The sequence below is a fragment of the Ambystoma mexicanum genome, chromosome 12 (genome assembly GCF_040938575.1).
Source record: "Ambystoma mexicanum isolate Mex_15411 chromosome 12, UKY_AmexF1_1, whole genome shotgun sequence".
Taxonomy (NCBI): Eukaryota; Metazoa; Chordata; class Amphibia; order Caudata; family Ambystomatidae; genus Ambystoma; species Ambystoma mexicanum.
In genome coordinates this window covers 632,667,544-632,691,207 of record NC_090936.1, presented here as the reverse complement: position 1 = coordinate 632,691,207, position 23,664 = coordinate 632,667,544, and the positions used below count along the sequence as shown (strand labels likewise).

At 45.1% G+C, this 23,664-nt stretch overlaps 1 protein-coding gene across 5 annotated transcripts in view; it reads left to right on the top strand.

Moving 5' to 3' along the window:
• The window catches only part of CADPS2 (calcium dependent secretion activator 2), a 2,822,196-nt gene that overhangs the window by 880,067 nt on the left and 1,918,465 nt on the right, over positions 1 to 23,664 (top strand). For all 5 annotated transcript variants that reach the window (XM_069629098.1, XM_069629097.1, XM_069629096.1 and 2 more), the window contains one exon: positions 15,162 to 15,228. In XM_069629098.1, coding sequence (XP_069485199.1) covers positions 15,162 to 15,228 — 67 coding nt within the window. The remainder of the gene's footprint in view (positions 1 to 15,161; positions 15,229 to 23,664) is intronic.

Sequence of the window (23,664 nt, the reverse complement as noted above, 5' to 3'; positions counted from 1 at the left end):
AGGTATTAAACATGTTCTCCATTTTCTCAATTTGGAGGATGTGGGCTTAGACAATCAGTATTTAACAGTATTATATTCAAGAGAAACAATTACTTTCAGGTAAAGCCCACTTAATAGGGATAGGATTGTCTGTATACACATGTGTATTGTGGGGATATGTTCAAACTCCACTTAAGGGCTAACAGATGTATTTTTTTGCATACCTGACAGATTATGGGGGTGCATCAGACACTGTGGGGTTTATTAATGTCCAGAATTTGGACAGCCCACCCCACCTTAGTGGAAGTAAAGCTAAAATGTGCAAAGAGACTTGGTACATTTTACTAGGAGGAGCATGATTGTAGACAACACACAGGCATACATCAGGGTTTGAGACTATTGACTAGATTGTCGGGAAGAGATGTTTGCATGATACACAAGCAGATATTAATGAGGTTTTCTAAAGTTCTTATGATGCTCTATAGTAGTGCATTCACCTTTCTGATCTGAATCACATACAAGGGTTCCTGCAGAAAACAGATCCACAAAGGTTGAGGGATGTGATCTGGTCAATGACATCATACTGGGAGAAGTGGCTTTTTTCCAGAGAGTCAATAGTAGGAGAGAGAGAAGATAATGGTAGGGGACAGTCTACCTATCATTCTATGTAGTGTTTATACCTCTGTGGTGAAAGCTATAGTATTATGGGATTTTGCTGTAATAAATGCCTCATTCAGAGCCCAGTGGCCATTTTACACTGTGGATGGAACATGTGGAGTGGAGACAATAGCAATGCATGCTTTAGTGCAAATGCAAATATAAATGTCAAATAAGGGCACGATGATATGAAATCATTTATAAATTAAGGAATATGGTATGTTTATTTTGATTATCCACCACATTTGAAACTGTTAGCGTTAAAAGTGGAAAGCGAAAACCAAATATTCTTGTGTTTCAAATTTGAAGGAAAAACAATGGACGGTACAATCCAATGAAACTATGATCATTGTCCTGCATTTGAACTAAATCCAGATGACTTTACAGGTAACTAATGTGTTACTTGTAATGATGTCTGGAAGATAAATGGAACAGCAATATTTGTTGCTGCAATTTGTCTGTTTTCTAAAGCCCAAAATATAAAGAAATGCCTATATTAAAGCTTAAAATTGAACACAATCCTGGTGTTTCATTTAAATGGTTTTCTTGCACTGAAACCTTATGTTACCGTGGTGGAGGGTCCTCACTGTCAAGATAACTGTTTATTCACTGGCAGATAGATAGCTGGAGAAATACAACACCCTTTGACATTGACACCATTAAGATCCAAGATTGTATTTGCACACATGTAGTTAAAGGCCATTTTGTTGTGCATTAGCCAATGGATAAGAATACTTTATTAATGAGTAAAACCATATGGCTGGGGAAAAGAGAAGCTTACATATTGGTTGCTTAACCCATTTGAATTCTCATCCTATTCTCCATTCGCACCAATCCAGCTTCAGGCAGTGGTACGCAACTGAATCAGCCCTACTGGAACTGATGTCGAAATTGGTGTATCGTATGGATAGAGGCTTGCCATCCCTTCTCATGTTATTGGACTCATCAGCCACCCTCCACCAGGTGGATCATACTATATTGATCCCCAGGTGGAAGGAGGTGGCAAACTTCTCCAACGGGGAAGCCTTGTGGCTCTCATCATTTCTTAGTGATAGGGAATGCAGGGTCTTTTCGAGAGAGACTTAATCTCCTCCAATCATTTTAAAATGTGGGGTTCCTCAGGGGGCCTGTTTTTCTCCTTGTGTGTACAACATTTTTGCTCTTCTGTTCTTTAAACACCTTGATCTTAATGGTATAGAGTTCACCAACAATGACGATGATTCCCAGTGTTTGATACCTCTATCTGGCGACTTTGAGAAGGATGAATGTTACCTCAATAAGGCGCCATCATGGAAACCTGGATGATCCAGAACAATCTTGCTCTTAATAAGGACAAGACAGAGCTTATGGTCGTGGGCTCTCAAAACTTGTTAAATAAAATTAGGACCAGCCTATGAGAGCTTTAGTCTCAAGGACACTAACATTTTCACACAAAAAAAGGTCAAAACTCAGGGAGTAGTGCTGGACCATCACCTCAAAATGAAAGCGCATATTAGCTCCATTGTGTCATCATCTGCATATTATATCAAACTTGTGGCACACAAATGCGTCCATTTATTAGCCAACAGAACGCGGAGACCATTGCCAGAGCAATAGTGGACGCTAAAATAGATTATTGTATCAGCCTATTGATTGGTATCAATAAAGGAGACTGTAAGAGATTACAGGTAGTGCAGAATAGCGCAGTGAGAAAGGTAAGGGTCACCGCGCGCAGAGACTATATTGCAGAAGCTCGCCATAACCTTCACTGGCTCCCTGTGGAGTGCAGACTTGTATATCGCCTTGCCCTCATTGTATGTAAATGTCGGCAGGGAAGGGCCGGGATATCTTCAGGCCCCGGTTAGTTACAAGCTGCAACCCAGGTGCCTACCAACCTGCTACAGATCCCGAAATTCAAAACTGTCAAGGCCATCAAAACGGCCTTTATGCATGTTGCCCCCAAAATCTGGAACGGATTACCACTGTGTTTAGGGAACTGAAATCTATTAATGATTTTAAAAGTAAACTAAAGACCTTGCTTTCAACTTCCTCTGTAACTTTTGACACCTTTACTCTCCTCTTGCTTATTTGTTTCATGTTTGTAAGTCATATGTAAGTCATATTGGCGCCCTTAAACCTCTGGGTCAATGGATAGTGCAGTATAAATTATTAAAGTAAAGTAAAGTTGATATGCCTCCTTCACTTGTGAACCACTTATCTAATCAAGTTACCAAACGCATGTTTGAAATTGGGCCAATCTTCCCAGTAAAATGCATGTTAAAACCTTATTCTGGAATGCACACTTTTTGGATAATTGGCATATATTAATAACAACACTTTGCCTAATATGATAGATGAAATATACCTCAGTAGATGTAGATTTTTCCCTTGTAAAAATGTTTATTTTAAAGGTATGAAGTTATTTCTAAAATACATATTTTAAAACCAAAACCAGCTAAACCAGACACTTCAAAAAGATGGAAGCCAGTTTGGGGCTGAAATGATACGCCAAGCTCATTGATCAATGTAGGCTAGAGGGACACGGCCATCTTGGGTGTGAATTAGTGATATAAACTAATTACAGGACCCTACGAGGCTAAATGGTAGTATCTTAGGATGCTAAGGTGGTCAGAGTTTAGGCCCGATTTAGTCATAACCCTTTTCATCATGAGCCAGAGGGGAACGGGTTGGTCTGCCCACTACAAGATGTACCTCCCATGGGGCAGGATTCCCTAGGCTTGCCCTCCACAAAGATGATGTATTCCAATACCTCCTTTGGAGCTAGCATTACCTAAAAGGATTGACCAGGAACTACAAGTCCCAACATACCCTGGGATTGGTAGAGCCTCACAGCAGGAACAGCTGGCATTACAAATGTTCACTAAACTCTAATAAGTGTGTGAAATTAAAAGCCAAGTATGCAAAGAACTCACACTGTGAAGTTGCATCCAACCGCAAACTCTTGGCAAACTTAATTCACAAAAGTGAACTGCAAATTTTCTCTGAACATAGTCAGTCTGTGAAAACACAAATAAAGCACTGTATCTTCAGATTGCAAGCAAAGACACTGATCTAGCTACTTGCGTTCACACGGGTAACACAGGCTCTGTATGCTCAGAAATCACAGACCACAGTGACACTCCACAGAGCCACGAACATGCTCATCTGTAGTTCCAAATTGGCACTGATGACTTGGCACATTCTTAAAGAGGTGGTGCCAGCTTTGAACCAGCTGCATTTCAAATAAATCCTGCCCAATACCAAAAGGTGAATAATAGTGAGGCCATCTTAAAAAGAAACGCAAGGTAAGCAAACCCACAAACAAGTCACTCATTCAAAAGCTCTCACGGATTTCTGTCAGCTGTGACGGTGCAGTAGTGAGATATCAACACACAGGTGGCATTTTTGTTGCTAGAAATGTTTATTTAAATGAAAAGTGGGGTTAGGGAAAGGCCTCACTAACCCTAATGCTAAGAGGGGTTTCCCTGTCAACACAAATCTCAAATGGGTCTGTCAGGATGTCAAAATAAAGATAAGTCCACTGTTGTGTCAAAACCCTAACTGCAGCCCTCACACTAACAACTCGATATAAAGTGCAGAGGGGTTGTCTTCTCAGCAGCCTCTTTTCAAAGTTTTCTAAGGGTGCAAAAACAAGGTTCCATAGGAGTCAAGGTTATGCCTCACTTCTCTTGGCTACTCACAGTGATTACAAGTTCCAGGGGGAATTACTTCTTTCCCTTGGTTCCTTTTCCACTTCCTCAAAAAGAGCTTAGAGAATGTCTCCCCTCCAGTTAGCTTTGGCACAATTTTCATAATCCCAGGGGCTTTTTCCCTACGCAAGGTTTGCTTGCTTTCCACAGCCAACCAGGTTCACTCTTCTCCCAGGTACTGTGAGTAAGAAGAGGAATAACAAGTGTCCTTCTCATGTGGGTGTGAGTCCCAGACTTGCCTAGTTACAAAAGTTCTCCTTCTAGGTAGTCTTGGTGTACTCTCCTGCCAACTACTGCCTATTGCACAGCCAACCTGGTTCACCTTCCTCCCAGGTACTGTGGCTATGAAGATGAGCAACTGATGTATTTCTGTCTTATCGGTGTGAGTCCCCCGACTCACCTGTCTTCAGCACTTTTATTTTTTATTTCTTGGAAGACTTGGTTTACTCTCCTGCCAAGCACTGAACTGACATATTTGACCGTAGATATACAAGTTTCTTCAATGTTACTTTCAGGGTCCCAGACCCTCAGCTCAGGGCATTTCTCCCCCTTCTCCGCTTGCCACTACCCTTTCATATTCTCAGAGTCTCAGATCCTAGTTTTGGGGTATTTCTCCCCCTTTTCTACTTACCATGACTTTTTCAGCTTGTCAGGATCCAGACCCTAGTTTCAGGGTATCTCTCCCCTTTTCTACTTGCCACAAATTCCTCAGCATGTCAGGGTCCAGAACCTAAGTTCAAGGTATCTCTTCCCATTTTCCACTTGCATTGACTTTCTTAGCTTGTCAGGGTCCCAGACCATAGATTTAGGGTATTCCCTCCCCTTTTCCACTAGCCTCCACTCTTTTGTGTTCCCATCATCTCCCTGCTTATTTGCGTACCTGTTTTCTTGGTTTGTGAGGGTGGCTGCCTTCTCCCAACTTCCTTCATCCGGTGCGGGACTTGTGGAGCTTGGGAATGCTTTGTTTGTTCTGCGGTGGCTCCACAGCACAAGCCGTCCTTCAGGAAGCTATTGCACTTCCAAACCCTTCGGGATCACCCATTGCCTGCGTCCGCTAGCCTGCCATCCCTGCCTGTGTCTCAGGACCGACTCCGGAGCTCTAGGCTTCTTTTTGGGGTCTTGGCTTTCTTCCAGTGCACAGCAGACATGGTGCCTTTCTTCTCAGCTCCTCCAAGGAGGACTGCTCCCAGTCAGAAGTTCTTCTTTAATTTTTATTCTACAGCCAGGTTCGGCTAGATTGAATAGACAGGTCTGTACACTGTGGTTCCATTGGGTGCTCTTCTGCACTTTTTCATCTCTGTATTGTGGAGGAGAGGAGAAATCTCTACTCTGCTTGCATACATAGATGTATGGAGAATTCCAGGACTCCGGAGAGGGTAAGGGGTTGAGAAAGCTGGGACAGTGGTAGACATATACAATGTCTCTCCTAGGGTGTCATCCCTCATCCCATGAGGGTTTTCCCTTTTCTTGTGATCCCCCTGCGGTGCACCCCCACACCCAGGGGGACTATTGGACTGTGGTCGCCCTGGCCACAGGAGAAGAGTCCTCCCCATTGGGACAAGGGACGACATCCAAAAATGTGTCACACAGCCCAGAACTCTAATAGAGAGTGTACAAATCCAATTATGCTAAAAAATATAGACTTTTTATATATATATATATATATTAGCAAGGATGAGAAGCAAAAGAATTTAAAATTGGGATGGAAGCCAATCTCAAGAAATATGAAACGGAAATTAAAGAAAGATAATTCTTGAGAGATGAACAAAATTATGAGATAGGAAGGATCTACACTTTTCCCACGATGCTTTTATATAGCACGACAACCAAGTGTTCTAATTAAGTCAGCACAAATAAGAAGATCCTATCGTGATCTAGATGAAATAGCAAGTTCGTCTGTAGAGACACCAGAAAGTGAAGATTCGGAAGCACCAGTGACATTACCGTTTTTTTAGAGGAGATTTGCCTGTTACACAAAGATTGGAAGAAAACTATGGAAAGAGGATGGAACAAGGAGAAACCGAGAGAGGGCGTAGAAGAGGTTGAGAAAGACAAAAAGGGGAAGCTCGAACAGAAATCAAAAACCCCAGGCAGGCAGACTTACTTCTGGAAACAAAACAGCAAGAGGAACAAATAGATGATGGCCCACAAATGATTAACTTGTCAAAGAGAAATCTAACTTAGAGACGTCGGTCCTATCCAGGGGGATAAACGTTTGCCAGAGATGAGATTTAACTATGCACAAACTTGTATTTATTTACACAAATTTACGAGGAAGATTAAACTGATTCAATTCCATGCAAATCAAAGGGAGAACCCAAAAGGGACCGGACCAAAGTAGAAGCCATTCCCAATTGGCTATCGGGGACATTCCTACATTAATATGTATGGTAAACCTTGTGAACTCCAATGAAATTACACCCAATAATGAGAAGTGCAAGGCTACATGGAATACAGAATATATACAAAGATTTGGAATTGATACCAAATTAGCACAAGAGAGTGGTCTAAAATCTAAAAGCAGATTCACTGTGACATTGTTGACGATCTGGATTCAGAAGATATTAGGAAACTGGAGGGAGATCAAACCAAAAAACATCCTATATAGAATATGGCCAGAGCACAATGGGAAGCAGTGGATAGCCACAAGATCGATAAAACCATAATCATCAAACCCTCAGACAAAACGGGGATATCCAGTTGTGATGGACACCTCAGATTATATAAAGCAGGCAATGAGACAACTTAATAACATCTCAAACAACAAGAAATTAGTAGAGAACCCTTGCAAATTCTATAAGGGACGGTATGATTTGAGATTACAAGGGAGGTTTGATAATGGAATCCTAGATTGGGAAGAAAAGGAATACCTCACAGTTAAATACCTCATTACTCTAACTAGTTCTTGCCAAAGTGACATAAGAGCTCAAACAGACCACAAGGAAGACTGATTGTCTCCTCAATGGGATATTTAATGTAAAAGATGTCTATATTTATAGATATATTTCGCTTTCCGTTTGTGGAAATGCTACTGTCCTATACGAGAGATAGATGGACTTCCTCAATAAAATACCTGATATACCTTGGAAGGACACATACTTGCTAGCTACCCTAGGGGGATACCTTTCCCATGGGGCCAGAGCGGTGCATCCACAGTACAATAGTCCCCCTGGGGGTGGTGCACAGGGGATCACATGGAGAGGAATCCCCTTATTGGATTACGGACAACCATCTCTTGAAAACGCAGTATACTTCTGCTTTGTTACACCCTCCCTCTTTCCCAAAGCCAAGCTCTCCTTCCCTCTTTCCAACCAGTGCCAGTATTTTTTATTGTTGTGATAGGAGGGATGTGGACGACATGAAAGGGAAGAGGCAAGAGGAGGGACCACATGAGAGAGAGCACCCGGTCGAAGGAAGGCCACCTGAGAGGGGGTACCAACCAGCCAAGCTGCAAGGTCGGGAGAGCACAGTCCAGATAATTAACAGTCTTGGGACCCCGGAAGACAGCATTAAGAGAGACGTGGATGAAAGGACTAAGGCTGACACCGCTTACATGAGTATAAGATACGTGGAAAGAGGTTGTTCCAGCGAACAGAAAAACCAGAACGGAGGCGATTGGGCCGTCCTTCCCGGACAACCGCTGGCTTACCGGGGCGAGGTTCCACTCAGAGTACAGCATGGACCGTGGCAAGCCGAACGCCTTCACAGGCAGAAGCCGGTTTCCCATGCGGTTCCTTTCACAACACGGTCAAGGCCGTACCCAGTGACACGGAAGGCAGAGACCCGCTTCCGAGTTCACCGCCAACACTCACCTTCAGAAAGCATCACAGAGACCTCGAGGGTACCAGACCTCTTCAAGACGGGGGTTCTTCGCGGGGACCCGGAATTGCCGGGCTGGGCAGGCAACCCTCCTTCAAACCAAGAGAAAGGAGGCGGGGCTTACAGGGATATTTATAGACAACCAAGCCAAGTCTGTGCTGATTGGCTACCTAGACCCCAACCCCTATATAAGGTAAAAACAAATGGACGGTGTCTCTTTGCCATTCTCTTCTAGGACTTTGAGAGAGAGAGAGCTGTGCCTGAGACGCTGTGTGCTTACGAGGACTAGATGCAAGGTCGAGAAGCCACATCAATATTCCAAGAAAAAGAAGCAGCATTCTTGAACTTTTTGTTCCTTTTTGAATTCCTGTATCCTGAATAAAGGTTTTACTTAAGTTCCACTCCTGGCTGCCTGTCCCTCATTCAGAATTGAAAAGTTAGCCAACCTAGTATGTTAGACCTGACCATCGCACCAGAGAACACAATTTGCTTTCCAAATAGTCCCAATGCAGGTACTGTGAAGATGACCATGAGTATGAAGATCACTCCAGAGAACCAGAGTGAATGGTCTAGTCTCTCACAGCATCCAATTTGTCAAAGACAATACAAAATAGCACAGGACAGGGAAACCAACATGGGGAAAGCTTTCCTACGAGGTGGAAACCCAGGAGATGCCAACCTGGCGAACAGGGAAGCACACCATGAAACACTGTGCACGGAGGCGAATGGGAGCACAAAGGTAGTCCAGGACGAAGGAGCTACGCTGACTGCTGCCCAAGAAACACTCCAGACATCCCAAAGTCCAGGGAGCTACTTGAGACCAAATCTGCAGTCCTAGAAGGAATCAGTGACCCGTGGAGCAACTGCCAAAGAGAGTTGATACCCAAACACGACTGAAGATAGCACAGCCTGAGAAAGGAGGAGTAACCTCCAGAGCCACCACCAACCCGAGAGAGCAGTGGAACGCTACCGGAGCCTCACAGCAGAGCACTGCCACTTGGAAGACGCAAACTAGAGAGCATGAGATACGAGGCACTGGGATCCTGAGTGTAACATAGAGAGAAAGGAACATGTGTGGCAAGTGACATCATTTTGAGTCTGGGATGCGCACCCACGTGAGAGCTAGAGAATAAGAGGGTCTGGGACCCTGAGAGAAACGGAAACAGTCCAGAAAGAAATATATCCTTGGCAGGAGAGTAAACCAAGCTATTGTGATACCCAATTATATGTCTGGGAACTGCACTCACATGAGAGGAAGAGAATAAGAGGGTCTGGGGCCCTGAAAGCAATATAGACCGACAAGAAGAAAACACATGCTTGGCAGGAGAGTGCACCAAGGTGGTATAATACAGAATTGTGAGTCTTGGACTCTGACCCATATGAAGGTCTAAGGATAAAGTGAAGCTCACTCAAGAAAGTACAGGGTCTGGGACCCAAGGAGATAAAAGGAAGAGATTAACAGAGACTATCCATTATAATTTATTTCCTGAGGTGTGTTTGCCAGGAGAGTGAATAAAGCGGTGTTCACAGGAAAGCTGGAAACTTTTTTTTTGTGAATCTTTGGGAAAGAAGGAAACCAGGGGAAAGCAGCTAATCCTTGATCAGTCGAATTTTACATTGTGGAAAAGGAACACTTGTGTTGTTTTTTGACAATGCAAGACTTTGGGAACTTCCTGTTGCAAGGACTGTCATCATTACTTTAGTTCTGAATATAGCGTCCTTGAATATTAGATATAATTTACTATTGTTAGGTTCAGAAGCCGGGTTTTTGTACATGACAGCGACTATCAACTGTTTGACATCCTGATGTTTTCCTTAGATTTCTTCGAGGCAGGGAAACCCCTCTTAGCTTTTGGGACATGGAGGTCATGTTTCCAACCCTTTCACTGGTTCATAAAGGTTTACAACCACAACTATGCCCCTTTTGTGTCTGTGCCTTACTTCTGCACCCTGACAATGGTTAGACACCAGCCTCCATGACCAAGGAGAAAGGGAAGTTAACAATTTCTCTAGACTTTTTAAATCTAGGTCAGAGTACTGCTACACCACTCCCTACAAGCCCAAGCTTCTCAAGGGTGTGGACAAGACAAACAATCTTACTAGACATTGTGTCATTCAGATCGCGCAAGTCTGAGAACAAGAAGTGCAAGGGAAAAGATAGGGGGAGAAGTACAAGTGGGAGGGGAGGGGAAAACAGGCCAGCAATGCTCTGAGTAAGTGCAGCCTGGGGCAGCACGCCTCTGGGTAGTGCAAGGAGAACAAGGGACTCTAGGGTTGCAGTTACAGCCCCTAAGTGCATGCAAGGCCTGGAGGCAATGCAGTGGTAACTGATCAAGAAAGAGCCTGGTACCCAGTGAGACTCTGAGGGTAGCCAAGCAACCAGTTGGTACAGCAGACAGTTAGGTCAGCAGAGGAAAGAGAGAGAAAGCGGCTAGGAAGAGGAAAGTTTTGAGCTGCTCCCGGAACTTCAGGTGGTCCGGCTCAAGTTTGAGAGGGGCAGTGAGGACATCCAAGAGGGAGGCACCTGCTGAGGAGAGAGATCTACCCCCACTCTCTGCCTGGAGATGTGTCTAAACCTTAGAGTAAGAAGGTAGCTGAGCGAACAGCTCGAGTAGGAAGGTATTTTGGAAGAGAGTCTTGTATGTAGTGTGGGCTCTGGCCCCAGAAGGCCTTGTGGACAATGCAAAGGTTTGTGAACTTGATCCTTGCAGCCACCGGGAGCCAGTGGAGAGATTTCAGGGCTGGAGAGATATGGTCCCTGGGCTTGAGGCCAAGGAGAAGTCAGCAGTCCTGTTCTGTATTAATTGCAGAGGGCAGAGAGTAGAGGAAGACAGATTGAGAAAGAGTCTGTTGCAGTAGTCCAGCCTAGAGAGAACCAGGGCTCTGGAAACAGTGATCTTTTGGGGGAAAGTGAGAAAGGGAAGAGTCCCTTTGAGGAGGTGCAGCTGGTAGTGGGACTTCTTGACGATGTCCGAGATGTGAGGAGAGAAAGAGAGAGTGGAGTCGAAGATGACACCAATGTTTTTTGCTTCGCAGGAAGGCGAAGGAAGAGGGGCCAAGGCGGGAGGACAGAGTGAGAGGGGGAAAGCAGGTGCCAGGGTCCCAATGAGAAGGATCTCCATTTTGCTTGCATTAAGGCAGAGATTGTTGGAAGCGCACCACTCCTGAATCGTGGATATACAGTTAGGAATGAGCGAGAGAGGAGAGGAGGCTGAGGGGAGCCTGAAGGAAAGCTGAGTGTCATCCACATAACACTGAAAGTTAGAGGAGAAGGTAGAGATCAGGTGGGCTAAAGGGGACAAGTAGAGGTTGAAAAACCAGGGTGAGAGGATAGAGACCTGGGGAACTCCACGGGCAGAGAGGTGGCAGAGAAAAAGGGACCATGCTGCAGCACAACAGGACTCGGCATATTCAACCACATCACCCTGACCTTCCTTGAACTGCATTGGCTCCCGCTGCAAGCCTGCATTATCCTCAAATCCTGCAGCAGCATCTAGAAGGCTTTCACCCTGAAGTCCCCAGGCTAACTCGCTGAGATACTCTGAATCTTCAGAGACCTATGATCCACTAGAAATAAGGACCCATGCAGACTATGCCCCAAGACTCTGGCAACTCCTCCCCTTCAACATATTACTTGCCCCCTCACTTCTACAGTTCAGCAACAAGCGCAAGACCCCCCTCTTCAAGGACTGGCTCCTCCTTAACACCTAGGTCCACACACCCTTCACCCTCCACCCTACATGAAACTGGGGGATCTGATCCCCACTGTTTCCTCCCCTGGTTGCTTGTAGATCCCTTGTTGTCAAATTGCCTGCCCTCCCCTATTATTAGCCCCCCATTCCCTTGTTTTTCTGCTTCCTTCACTGTGTTCTTCCCCCTATGATTGTAAAGCACTCTGTTGCTTCCTGAAGCTAGGACTGCGCTCATTAAATACCCCTAATAATAATAATGAGTAACTCCCAGACATATGCATGCTGCTTGTGATGGTTGCTACTGTATCTGCCTGGGCTTATATGAAACAAACGCCAGATGCACAGACGCCTTGTCTCTCGTCCCATTGCCACCTTTTGGTTTTGGGATGGCAGACATCTTGATTGGGGTCTGACAGCACTGAGGCCCTGTTTTAACGTCACACACACAACATTAGTGATGTTCACAAAAATTGACAACTCACGATAACTCACCCCTCAATGAGAGTCGAATACCTAGCCTCAAAAATCACAATAAAGTCACACCAATTTGTGTTGTGGGTGCTGTCGTGCCTGTGTTTAGACCCTTGTCCTCCATCATTCCTCTGTTTCCCAGCGCATGAAAGGATTCCATTCACCTACTACTGACCCTCTGCGTGTCAGAACACTGCTGCCACCTGTTGACATCACAGGCAACATACAAGGGGTGCTTAACAGTGAACTGTGAACTGCACTTTTTAAAATCAAGCAAGAGCAAAAATGAGACTGTGTAAAAAGTCAAGTACAGAAACAAAGCTTTAAACACGTGCCCTATAAGCAATTACACTTTCCCCTGTGTAGTAGAACTGTTGCCCTCTCAACTTCTCTCTCTAGCTACTTGTGCAATGGAAGACTCTGTAGAATATTGCATTTAATCATCTCTTTTCGAGGCGGTACAAGTATGTTTTCTTCTCCATAGTTAAACAATTTCTTCACTCTGTCTGCAGTTATTCACTTACCCTGAAACAATACTCTTGAGAAATTGGCAAACATCAGCCAGAGATCATAAATGTCAGAGCTCGGGTCCCAAAAGAACTAATGTCCTTTACCCCAATGAAACGGCCAGAGCAGTATAAACAGGCTCTACTGGCCAGGTGATTGGAGAAAAAGAATAACAGGGACAGAAAGTGCCACCCGATACCTCTGATGCTGTAAATGGAAAGAACAGGGATTCTTTTAGTCTCGGGCGGATAGCTCAGGGGCAACGCGTTCGCCTTGGAAGCAAGACGACACAGAGCAACACAGGTTTGATCACCGAGTTCGCACTTAGAAACCTCTGGGCATTAAGCGCCTTATAAATAACCAATTATAGGGGACCATGCCCGTACAAGTTCCCCAAACTATTGACACGTACCTGTAGGAATCTAGAAAGCCCTTAATGATTCCTGGAGGTAACAACTGGGAGGGCATCAGCAATTCTTCTTGGGTGAAGAAAAGAAACAGATCCTGGGGAAAAAAACAAAGTCCTTATCCACAATCCAGGAAACAATACCCAAACCAAGTCCAAAGTCGCAAAAAACGGAAAGCTCTGTAGACTAAGGCCCAAATCAGAATCCGAGGCAATCCATGTGTTCCAAGGGGTTTCAGCAATCCAGGTGATCAATCCAACAGTTCATCTAATCCGAGGAGAAACTACAAAGGCAATCCGTGAAACAAAGCCAGGGTCCAAGATAACAAGAGCAGGATACGGATAGAATGCAGCAACGCTGGCCAACACGCAGTTCAGCTGAGAAGCACTGAACCAAGGGAAACAGTGTTTTATGCATCCGGCGTCCGTATCGCAGATCATGTGCAGAACAGCAGCAGAGCTTGCATAGCCTTAAACACTCAGTGAATAGATGGACCACTGAACTGTCTTCTCCAGACCCTCAAAGTTCTGGAAACCTAAGCTGCAGGGATCAGCCAATGTTTGGCCGAATTTTGGGTTGTCCTGAATCAGTTAGCCCATGACTAGAGCATTCCTTTAATCTAATATGTTTCCCTGGGATGATTAATGTTTAGCTATCTGTAAATAGCATTATCCCTCAAAGAGGATAAGGGGTCTGGAATTTAGGATTTGGGTTTGGAAACTGCACTATCACTTGCTCTTATTGTATTAAGTGCAGTCAATGTTGGTGTGGGGAAACCCCTAGGGTGAGAGAACAACTCTAAGGCTCTCAACATTCATAGAAGAACTAACCAGGAAAGCCCAGTTTTGAGCTAGCTGACTGGTATCCTGCTTCGGCTACTGGTACCGCCTATGAACATTTTCTACACTTTCAAAGTTCGTGTCTGCAAGCACGTCAAGTCCTTGAGCTGCGGTTGTGCAGCATTATTTGGAAACTGCATACAACCTATTGCCATTTGAGAGGTCCTACCACATGCAACAGTCAGCGAGAAAACAGTCTAGTGTCGGCTACCAAACCTGTCACATGCATCTTGTGTTTACGTTTTGAGATACATTTTGACAGTGCAATTTCTAGCGAAGCATGACCAGGTCCCCTCGTATTCAGACATGCCACTTCATATAACGATTGAGATTTGGAGGATTCCCTGAAGCGCTCCTGTTCTCCTATCAGTTAAAGTGGGTGCCTATAATTCAAAATATATGGTTAGTCTGAATCCAATCACTCTTGCTCTTATTCGCATCCTTGACTACTTAGTAGGAATCATGTAATTTCTTCTTACTCTTCATAAACCACACTTTGTGTGGGCCTTAAATCCATTCTCTATTAATTGTTTAGTTAATGCTTTTGTGTTTTTTGCATAACCCAACACCATAAAAAAGGTAAGTATTGATATTGGCCTAGCTGATCAATTGGCCAGGCAAGTGCCCCCTCAATGAGTCTTGTTTTATCTTTGCCGTGTGCCTTGCTGAGCAGGGTTAGCTGAAGCTCTGGTAGAAAGCCCTAGGTACCAGTCTTCTCCTCTATTTCTACTCCGACCTTTCTCCCCCTGGGTCAAACTCCAGACCCTACACTTCTTGCCCTCGTGAAAAGCTAGGCCAACATGCCTATCTAAAGCATCATTCTACAAAAGAGAATTCCACATATTAATTGTTGTGCTTTGCCTCCAGGCAGAATTTGTAACAGAGCACTAGACACTTATGAAAAGACTCAGAAAATGTATTTGGCTCCTTAAATGAGCCATCATTAGCGAGAATATATTTTAGATGATGAATTATTAAAATATGGTCTTTGCTCTTTAAATGGACCCATGTGACATGTTTAGAACCTACAATTCAGTGAACTATATAGTATAGTAATGTGCATAAGTGATATTCATCAAAGTTACCACATTTTTTTTGCAGCTATCTTTATGCAAATGGTCAGAAACTTTGGAAGAGATGGAAGAAGCGTTACTTTGTCCTTGTTCAGGTTAGTAGTGTCGTTTTTTCCTCCTCAAATTGAATTATGTAAATCCCTTTTTTCATCTCCGTTGTACCTTGCAGATATTTAACGTGTGCACAGACTTATCAAAAATCTAAATTTGTTCATAATTCAGTCTTTGCAGCAGGAAAGCGGGAGTTTAAAAAAAAATGGAGATTCTAGATTGTCTTACTGACTAGAAGTATTCAGTTAATATCCATGTTTACAGTTGAGGTATCCTATAGAATTCAATAGCAATTGTACGTATCAGCGCAATTTAATTTTAGTTACATGCATATCTTTGGGTGGTTTCATATTTAAGGATATTCATGTGTGCTTCATTGGTTATAGAGATTCGCCTGTCTGAACCCTGCCGTGTTGCACTTTTCACATCCATGTGTGATTTTATCCATCTCAGTTGCAGAATCCAATACTGAATTCACCTGTGGCAAAACTCACGGATTGAGTTTGTAGCAAGGGCGCAAAGGTGCTGCCACACATTTCTACTTAATTTGAGTCTCTAACTACAAGCCCAAGTCATTGAAATAGCTCAATGATGTTAAATAATCAAATATCAATACATCTACGAAGGCTAATAGATGTCACTACTCTTAACGGTCCTAAGACACAACCATGAAATAAGGAACCAGGAACTGTGGCTGGATTGGTGGCACGTATTCCCATTTACCATGCTTTGGCAGCTGGATCCTAAGGTCTGCAACCCACAGGCTTCCAGGCTTGTGTTGAATATGCTAATCCACCCTCCCCTCCCCGCCACTCCAGTCCTTCTTGACTGTACCATTCCAACTTGGCCCCTGTGTTTGAGCATAGTGGCTCCTCATGCCACTCCCTCTTCTTCTGCCACCCCTTACCGTCTATGGTGCGATGGAGCAGTCATTTGTGTGCTGGCACTGTACAAAACATGTAAATAAATAATATTTTAGGAAACAGATGTGTGAAGAAATCGTAATCCTCCTCACACAAGTTACAGCAGCGGTTAAAGACACCTAGTTCACAAGAAGGTTACAATTGCCCTCAACTCCGGATTTCATGATCTGACCATCCCAGGAAGCCATTTCCTGGGTCCAATTGCTTTAGAGTCCATTAATCTTTGGTCCCTTACTTTGACAGTCACTTAGAATGATCAAAGAAAGCGCATGATGCAGATAGCTAGAGCGCTCTGATCTAGTGTTGGCTGAACAGCGAGAATTAGGTTGGTTCTGCAGTCAGAACTCTTACCGAGTTTGAAACTTAGTGATATTTTATTTGCAACGAGTGGGAAAAAATACTCCTGCGGAAAGAAACGGTGTCGTAATAGACATTTAAAATGTAGACCTCGTCACTAAATCACCAAACCCTAATAAAGATACTTTAACTGTTCTTTCACTTCATTTAACAGCCGCATGCCACGTGTGATAGAGGGCCCATAAGAACTTGGGCATACATGTGTATCTTTCCCTGCCATCCCAATTCAGAAAAAGACATGTGCTCTCAAATCTAGATTTTGAGTTCGGAGAAATTTCATGACAACGCTTTAAATCGCATGGCTATAGCAGCGTAGTTAGCGTGATGTTTGTTCATATCATTCCAGTTCATTGCACATGTTAACCAATGGTAAGTACAATGTTTTCTATGTGAGAAAACAAGGCTGTCAACAATTTGTTCAATTAAACCTTTAACTGCTGAGGGTTTTTCCTCCCAGGGCTGAGCCCTTTTTTTTTTAGATTTCGGTATGTCGTCATTCAATCCCTTGTAACTTTTTTGTTACATGAGATATCTCTGCCAAATGTGGCTCCTTTTCTTCCCACATGTAGGCGGTCATAACGCCACCAAGGAATCCTAATTTTCTTTATGGGAGTGAGAGGAAATAACAAAAATTAGTACCCGGCGAGGGCGCAATCAGAATGAAAGAACCATAATGATTGGCCCTCGCAGAGTCGTTACCAGGCCGGGAATCCCTCCATCGGGATTCCATGGCCTTTGTCCCTGGCGGGGGCGTGGCGGCCCCTCAGCCAATGAGGAGGCTCGAAGCAGGGCCATCCCTTCTCCGAGCCTACCCAGGGCTGAGAGGCAACCTTTGCCCCCTGCCGGGGACAGAGGCAAGGCTTTTTATTTTTTACTATGCTCCCACCTCCCTACCCTCCCCACCCCACTTACCTTCTATGCCTTGGTCCCCGGCGGAGGACGATGAAAGCCTCCAGCCGTGTGAAGACTCGGAGCGGGGCCATCCCCGCTCCGAGCCTCCACACGGCTAGAGACTTCCATCGTCCCTCACCGGGGACCCATGTATATTTTTTTCCATTTCCCCTCCCTTCCGCCTTCCCAACCCCACTTACCTTTTTTTTTTCAGGAGCGGACGCGCTGGAAACGCTTCTGTTTCCAGCGCGTCCGCTCCCGATGGCCGCCATGGAAGGGGAAAACAGACTCCGTTTTCCCTTTCCATGGTGGCCATTTTCTTTGATGTCTTTTGTTTTTTGCGTTTCGGGAAAAAAATAAAGCTTTTAATGCCCCGGTCAAGCAGTTTCTGCGGGCCGGGGTACTAATAGCTATATGCCCCTTGCGGTGGGGGCATTACCGACTCTGGTAATGCCCCGGAGCCTTCGTTAAGGCCCTCGCTTCGCTCGGGGCCTATAACTATGGGCCCCGGGGCATTACCTGAGTCGGTAATGCTCCCGCCACTCGGGGCATATTGCTTAATTAGTACCCAGTCAGGGCGCAATCAGAATGAAAGAGCCATTCTGATTGGTCCTCGCCGAGTCAATACCAGGCCGGGAATCCCTCCGGTGGGATTCCACGGCCTTTGTCCCTGGCGGGGGGCGTGGCAGCCCCTGAGCCAATGAGGAGGCTCGAAGCGGGGCCATCCCCGCTCCGAGCCTTTCCGCGACTGAGAGGCTGCCTTCGCCCCCCGCCGGGGACTCGGGTAAGTCCTTTTTTAAATGTTTTTTATTCCCTTTCCTCCCTCCCACCCGCCCCCAACTTACCTTCTTGTTCCTGCGTCCACAGCGGGGGACGAGGGAAGCCGCCAGCCGTGTGGAGGTGCTTTGGAGCGGGGCCATCCCCGCGCCTCCACACGGCTGGAGGCTTCCCTCGTCTCTTGCCAGTGACACAGGTAAATTTTTATTTTTTCTTCCCCCATCCCACGACTGCCCTCCCAACCCCACTTACCTTCTTTTTGATCCTTTTTCGGGAGCGGACGCGCTGGGAACACTTGTGTTCCTAGCGCGTCCGCTCCTGATGGCTGCCATGGAAAGGGAAAACAGACTCCATTTTCCCTTTCCATGGCGGTGGCCATTTTCTTTGTCATCTTTTTTTTTTCTCCCGAAACGCTGCGGGAGAAAACTTAAAAAAAGCTTTTAGTGCCCCGGTCACGCATTTTTTGCGGTGGGGGCATTACCGACTTTGGTTATGGCCCCGGGGCATTACCTGAGTCGGTAATGCCCCCACTTCTCGAGGCATATTGCTTAAATAGAGCACTTTTATTTGCGAAAATGAAGCCACTGATTTTTTTCCTTGTAAGGGCTAGGAAGAAATGGTTTGCTGTTCTGAATTCGCCATCTTCCAGTCTTTCAAGAACAGGTTGAGTGGAAACAAAAAAAACATATTTTTATAAGATTACCATCAGTTTTGTGAGATGTAGGCAATTTTTGCCTTTTTTTTCCAATAGGACACGCGTGGATGGAATGGAAGAGGAGGGTAGGAAAGATGAATGGCAAGCCAGAAGGGCATGCATTTCTGAAAAGAAGACTCCATTCCAAGTTTAGGAAGGGGTCATTTGCGCAGGTCAGGCAACAACTATGTAGATAAAATTCCCCAAAATTTTAAAAATTACAGAAAAAAGGTATGTGCTGGACATGTTTGGATCTGTAAGGTAAAGGCTTCTGTGAATATTGAGAAAAGCATTGCACCGCAACATTCTCTGACTCTTCTAATTAGGAAATCACACATTTGTTGTAACGTTTCACAAAACAAGCAATACCACAAGCCAACAACTGAGCCATGGAACACAGGATTTTTTTGCTGACGGCCTAAACAGGCGTACTTAGCATGTGAAAATAAGGAAAACAAATGTGGTGAGGAATGGCAAGCATACATTTTTTGAAAGAGCACAGGCAGGCCTTTTGAAGGATAGGTGACTTGTGCAGGTTACAAAAGCGTACAGTGCCTAAAGCAAGGACTAAATGTAGGTTACATTTGGGAAATGAAAGGGTTGTGTAACAAAGCGCAGTAGCAAATGTATGAAAATGTTATCAAAACCAATAGAAAACAACAAATGTCCTACCTTTCCACATACTCACAGGTGTCCTGACAGAAATGGCACTTCACATGTGTGGGTGCACCTACCTGGACGAAGAGTTTGGGGAGAGTACACTTTTAGGATTTTGGTCTTGTGGACAACCTACAGATTTGGACATGGGTTTTCGCAGCCACCAGGTAAAAAAGAAAACCCCATACATTTCTGAAAAGACACTTGTGGGAATCCACAGAGGTATGACTTGCGCGAATCACCCTAGGATGTATTACCCACAAGGCCAGGTAAACTCCGAAATGTAGGGAAAAACTCAATTTTCAAACATTTGCCACCAGGAAACCACTCAAACACGCCACCAACAACACATCATACCTTCCCACATCCCCACAGGTGTCCTGACCAAAACGGTATCTCACATGTGTTTTTGCACCAACCTGGATGGAAAAGAAAAAGTGCTGACTGTCGACAAGTTCCGGCGGCAGTCGCAGGGAGCCCTGGCAGGGTCCCCATCCCTTCCCAGGGGGACATTCTGTAATGCAGCCCATCCAGAGTTCCAGGTTGGTCGGGGTAATGTCCCTGGCCTTGGGCGGCTGGCTGCCATGTGGGTTGACCATCCCCAAGTGCAGCTTCATTGCCAGGGAGCCCCGACAGAGTCCCCAACCCTTCCCAGAGAGAAATTCTGTAACGCAGCCCAGCCAGAGGTCCAGGATGTTCGGGGGTGATGTCTCCAGCCTTGGGCACTCGTCTCCCATGTGGGTCGACCATCCCCAAGCACAGCAGCACTCCCAGGGAGCCCCAACATGGTCCCCAATCTTTCCTGTAGGGAGAAGCTGTAACGCAGGCCAGCCAGAGCTCCAGGATAGTCGGGGGTAACGTCCCAGGCCGACTGTCTCCCATATGAGGCAACCATCCTAAAGTGCAGCATTAGTCTCAGGAAGCCCCGGCAGGGTACCCATCCCTTCCCAAAGGGAAATTCTATAATGCAACCCAACCAGAGTTCCAGGATGGTCGGGGGTGATATCCCTTGCCTTGGGTGGCTGTTTCCCATGTGGGTTGACCATCCCCAAGTTCAGCAGCGGTTCCAGGGTGCCCCTGCAGGAACCCCATCCTTTCCAAGAGAGAAAACCTGTAACACAGGCGAGCAAGAAATTCAGGATGGTCAGAGGTGATGTCTCTGGTCTTGGGCATCCGTCTCCCATGTGGGTCTGCCATCTCCAAGCACAGCAGCAGTCCCAGGGAGCCCCGGCAGGGTCCCCATCCTTTCCCGGAGGGAGAAGCTGTAACGCAGGCCAGCCAGAGGTTCAGGATAGTCGGGGGTGATGTCCCCGGCCTTGGGTGGCTGTCTCCCATGTGGTTCTGCCATCCCAAAGTGCAGCGGCAGTCGCAGGGAGCCCCGGCAGGGTCCCCATCTGTTCCCGGAGGAAAATTCTATAATGCAGCCCAGCTTGTGTATGTATTAGGCATTTGCCAACTACTGCTATTATACACCCAGGGATCTTATCCAAATCTTAGAATATCTTACATAATCCTACTTCAAATGTATAAGATTTGATAAGAATTCCATACATGAGTAGCATAGCTCAGTGGCAATGTGCTCGTCTTGGACGCAGAGCAAAACAGGTTTCGAAAACCTGGGTCCGCGCTTAGAAACATCTTTGGTATTAAGTGCGTTATAAAAAAACTATTATAATAATATAATGTACACTGCACAGTGTCATATAAGTTCTTATGAAGTTCTTATTGTTGTTCCCAAAATCCAACTAATTTCTCACAAGTTCTTATGCCGGTCAAGCGGCACAGCGAGTAGAGCGCTCGCTTTGCCATCCGTGCAGAGCCTGCTAACGCAGGTTCGAATCCCGGCGGGGCCAAACTCAGCCTTTCATCCTTCCGAGATCGATAAATGAGCACCACACACCGTGGATAATAATAAACAGCACTCAGATACATGAGGGTTCGTCACGCTATATAAATGCCAAATTATTATTAATATGAGCTTCCTCTAAGAATCTTTTGAGGCATTTTTGTATGGGTGTCTACACAAAAGCCAAAACTGTTGGCATTGTCAGTGCTTGTTTAGTTTTTAGATCTGTCAATTTCAAATGCATAGAAAGGGTGTGCGTTACCTATACATATCAGAATGCATAAGTCTGTAGATGAAATTTAAAAGCAACACTGTGCTTTCTAATGTTCAAAATGTGTATCTTTGTCATTAAAACAATATCTGAATCTTTGATTCAGCATTGTGTATGTGTATTGGGGGGCTGTGAGGAACTGCCTTCTGGAAAAGGTGCAAAGCCTTGGCTTTTTTATTTTTATTAATAGATAAAATTATGCAGGTAATCAGATCACCCTTTTGTAGTTTCCATGCCAAAAGCATAGTGTGTGTGTGTGCTCTTCTGCATCAGTAGCTTAATCTGCAACGCATTCCCTGCTCTACCAGTGGCACAGAGCAGGTTCAGAGGGCGCAGGTTTACTCTCAACAGTCTCTGCAGCACAGGGACAGCATTTAAGACATGCGCCCCTGGAACAAAAATTATGATCATAAGAAAATCATGATGGAGGCAGGATAAACTCTAAAACAGAGCTATGCCTGAGTTTAAGCATAGTGCATGGTGCTACATCCAAATTGATATCACACGTGTCGGCTCCTGTGAGTCAGCTCTGCTGTGGAAGGTGATCTGTATTCGGGTCGGATGGGTGGAGACTGCCAAATGGTAGGACAGGAACCTGAATGGCCATGCCTCTTCTTTGATCTCTTTGGAAGGGCAGGTTACACCCTCCACCAGAGACAGCCAGACAGCAGGCCACTGTCCTGGGACCAGGCATCAAAGGAGCACACCTATTCAAAATGAGTAGCCTCACACCTTTGTTCCTAATGGGAAGGAAAGGGGGTAGGATTTCAATAGGCAGCAGGGCCATGTTCATGGCAAGGCGGCTTCCACCATTTTGTTTCTCTCTGCTTCTCGGTCTCCTTCCTGTCCACTCCACTTTCTCTGGAGAAAAGGCATCTTAGCCATCATATCAGAAGGGCAAAGTCCACTTCTTCAATGGGCAGGTATTGGACCACTGAGGCAAGCTAGCTTAGTCCAATTACTTGGGGACTTGTACCTTTAAAAGAAGGTGTCTATAAGGGAGACATGGTATCACAAGTAGACACTGACACAGGAGGTGCACGTTTTAAAAACTTTATTAATGGTTCAAAAAGGGTTGGAAAACTCCTCTCTTGCCCTATAACTAAGATAAGAGTGTTCTCGACCATCAAACAAAAGATAATACCGTCCTAGTCAGTCTTTAGCCAAATAAAAATTGACTATGCTAATAAACATAATTCCTGCCCTTACTCTAATACAATAAATGTGTAGAGGGAGTGAATAATGTACAAAGAAAAATCTGTGTTCAGAAGAAATGTCAGTATGGCTGAGCAAAACTCCCTTCCCCATGTTTTGTAGCACGGGTTGAGGTGTACACTTGGGCCTGGCAACACACTCTGGCATTTGACACAAGGATGCAGTTTGTTTTGTGGACCAGGGCCTTCTTGGCCTTCCACGCAGAGTCAATAGTCTTATGACCCCTTGGGTCTCCCTCACCCAAGTTTGGGTCTTTCACTTTCTTAATAGTTCCACAAAATGCTCCTCTCTGCCGGGCACCAGCCTTCTCAATTTCAGCTTTTCACAGGTTTCCCTCCGCCGGGCTCAAACCAATTTTAATATTGCAGTTCACTCTTCATCTCACCCCTGTTCACCTCTACCAGGATCAAACCAACTTTTACTTCCGTTGCTTTCAAGATTTCCCTTCGGTGGGTTTGAGTTACCTTTAACTGGGTTGCACTGTCGAAGACTTTCGAGACTGCAAGGATTTGTCTTAATCTCTGCATGACCACTTTGACCCCTAATTTAATCACTGTTCAACACTTTCACGTTGAGTCTTCCATTTCGCAATGTCTCTTGGTATTTGTAGTTTCCACACAACAACGTTCATTTCACAATTCAAGTTTCCCTCCGCCTGGTTGAAACTATAATGTTCATGTGTTCCACTTTTATCTTCTTTCAATCAATTCTGGCTTGGTTATACTGTTGTACAGTTCAGAGACTTTCGATTGGACCACCATGTTATTTTGTATTTCTATGATACGCTTCCATTCTGCTAGCGTTTGTCAGCACACGCGCCGCTTTCAATTTTAGATACAGTTTCATTCC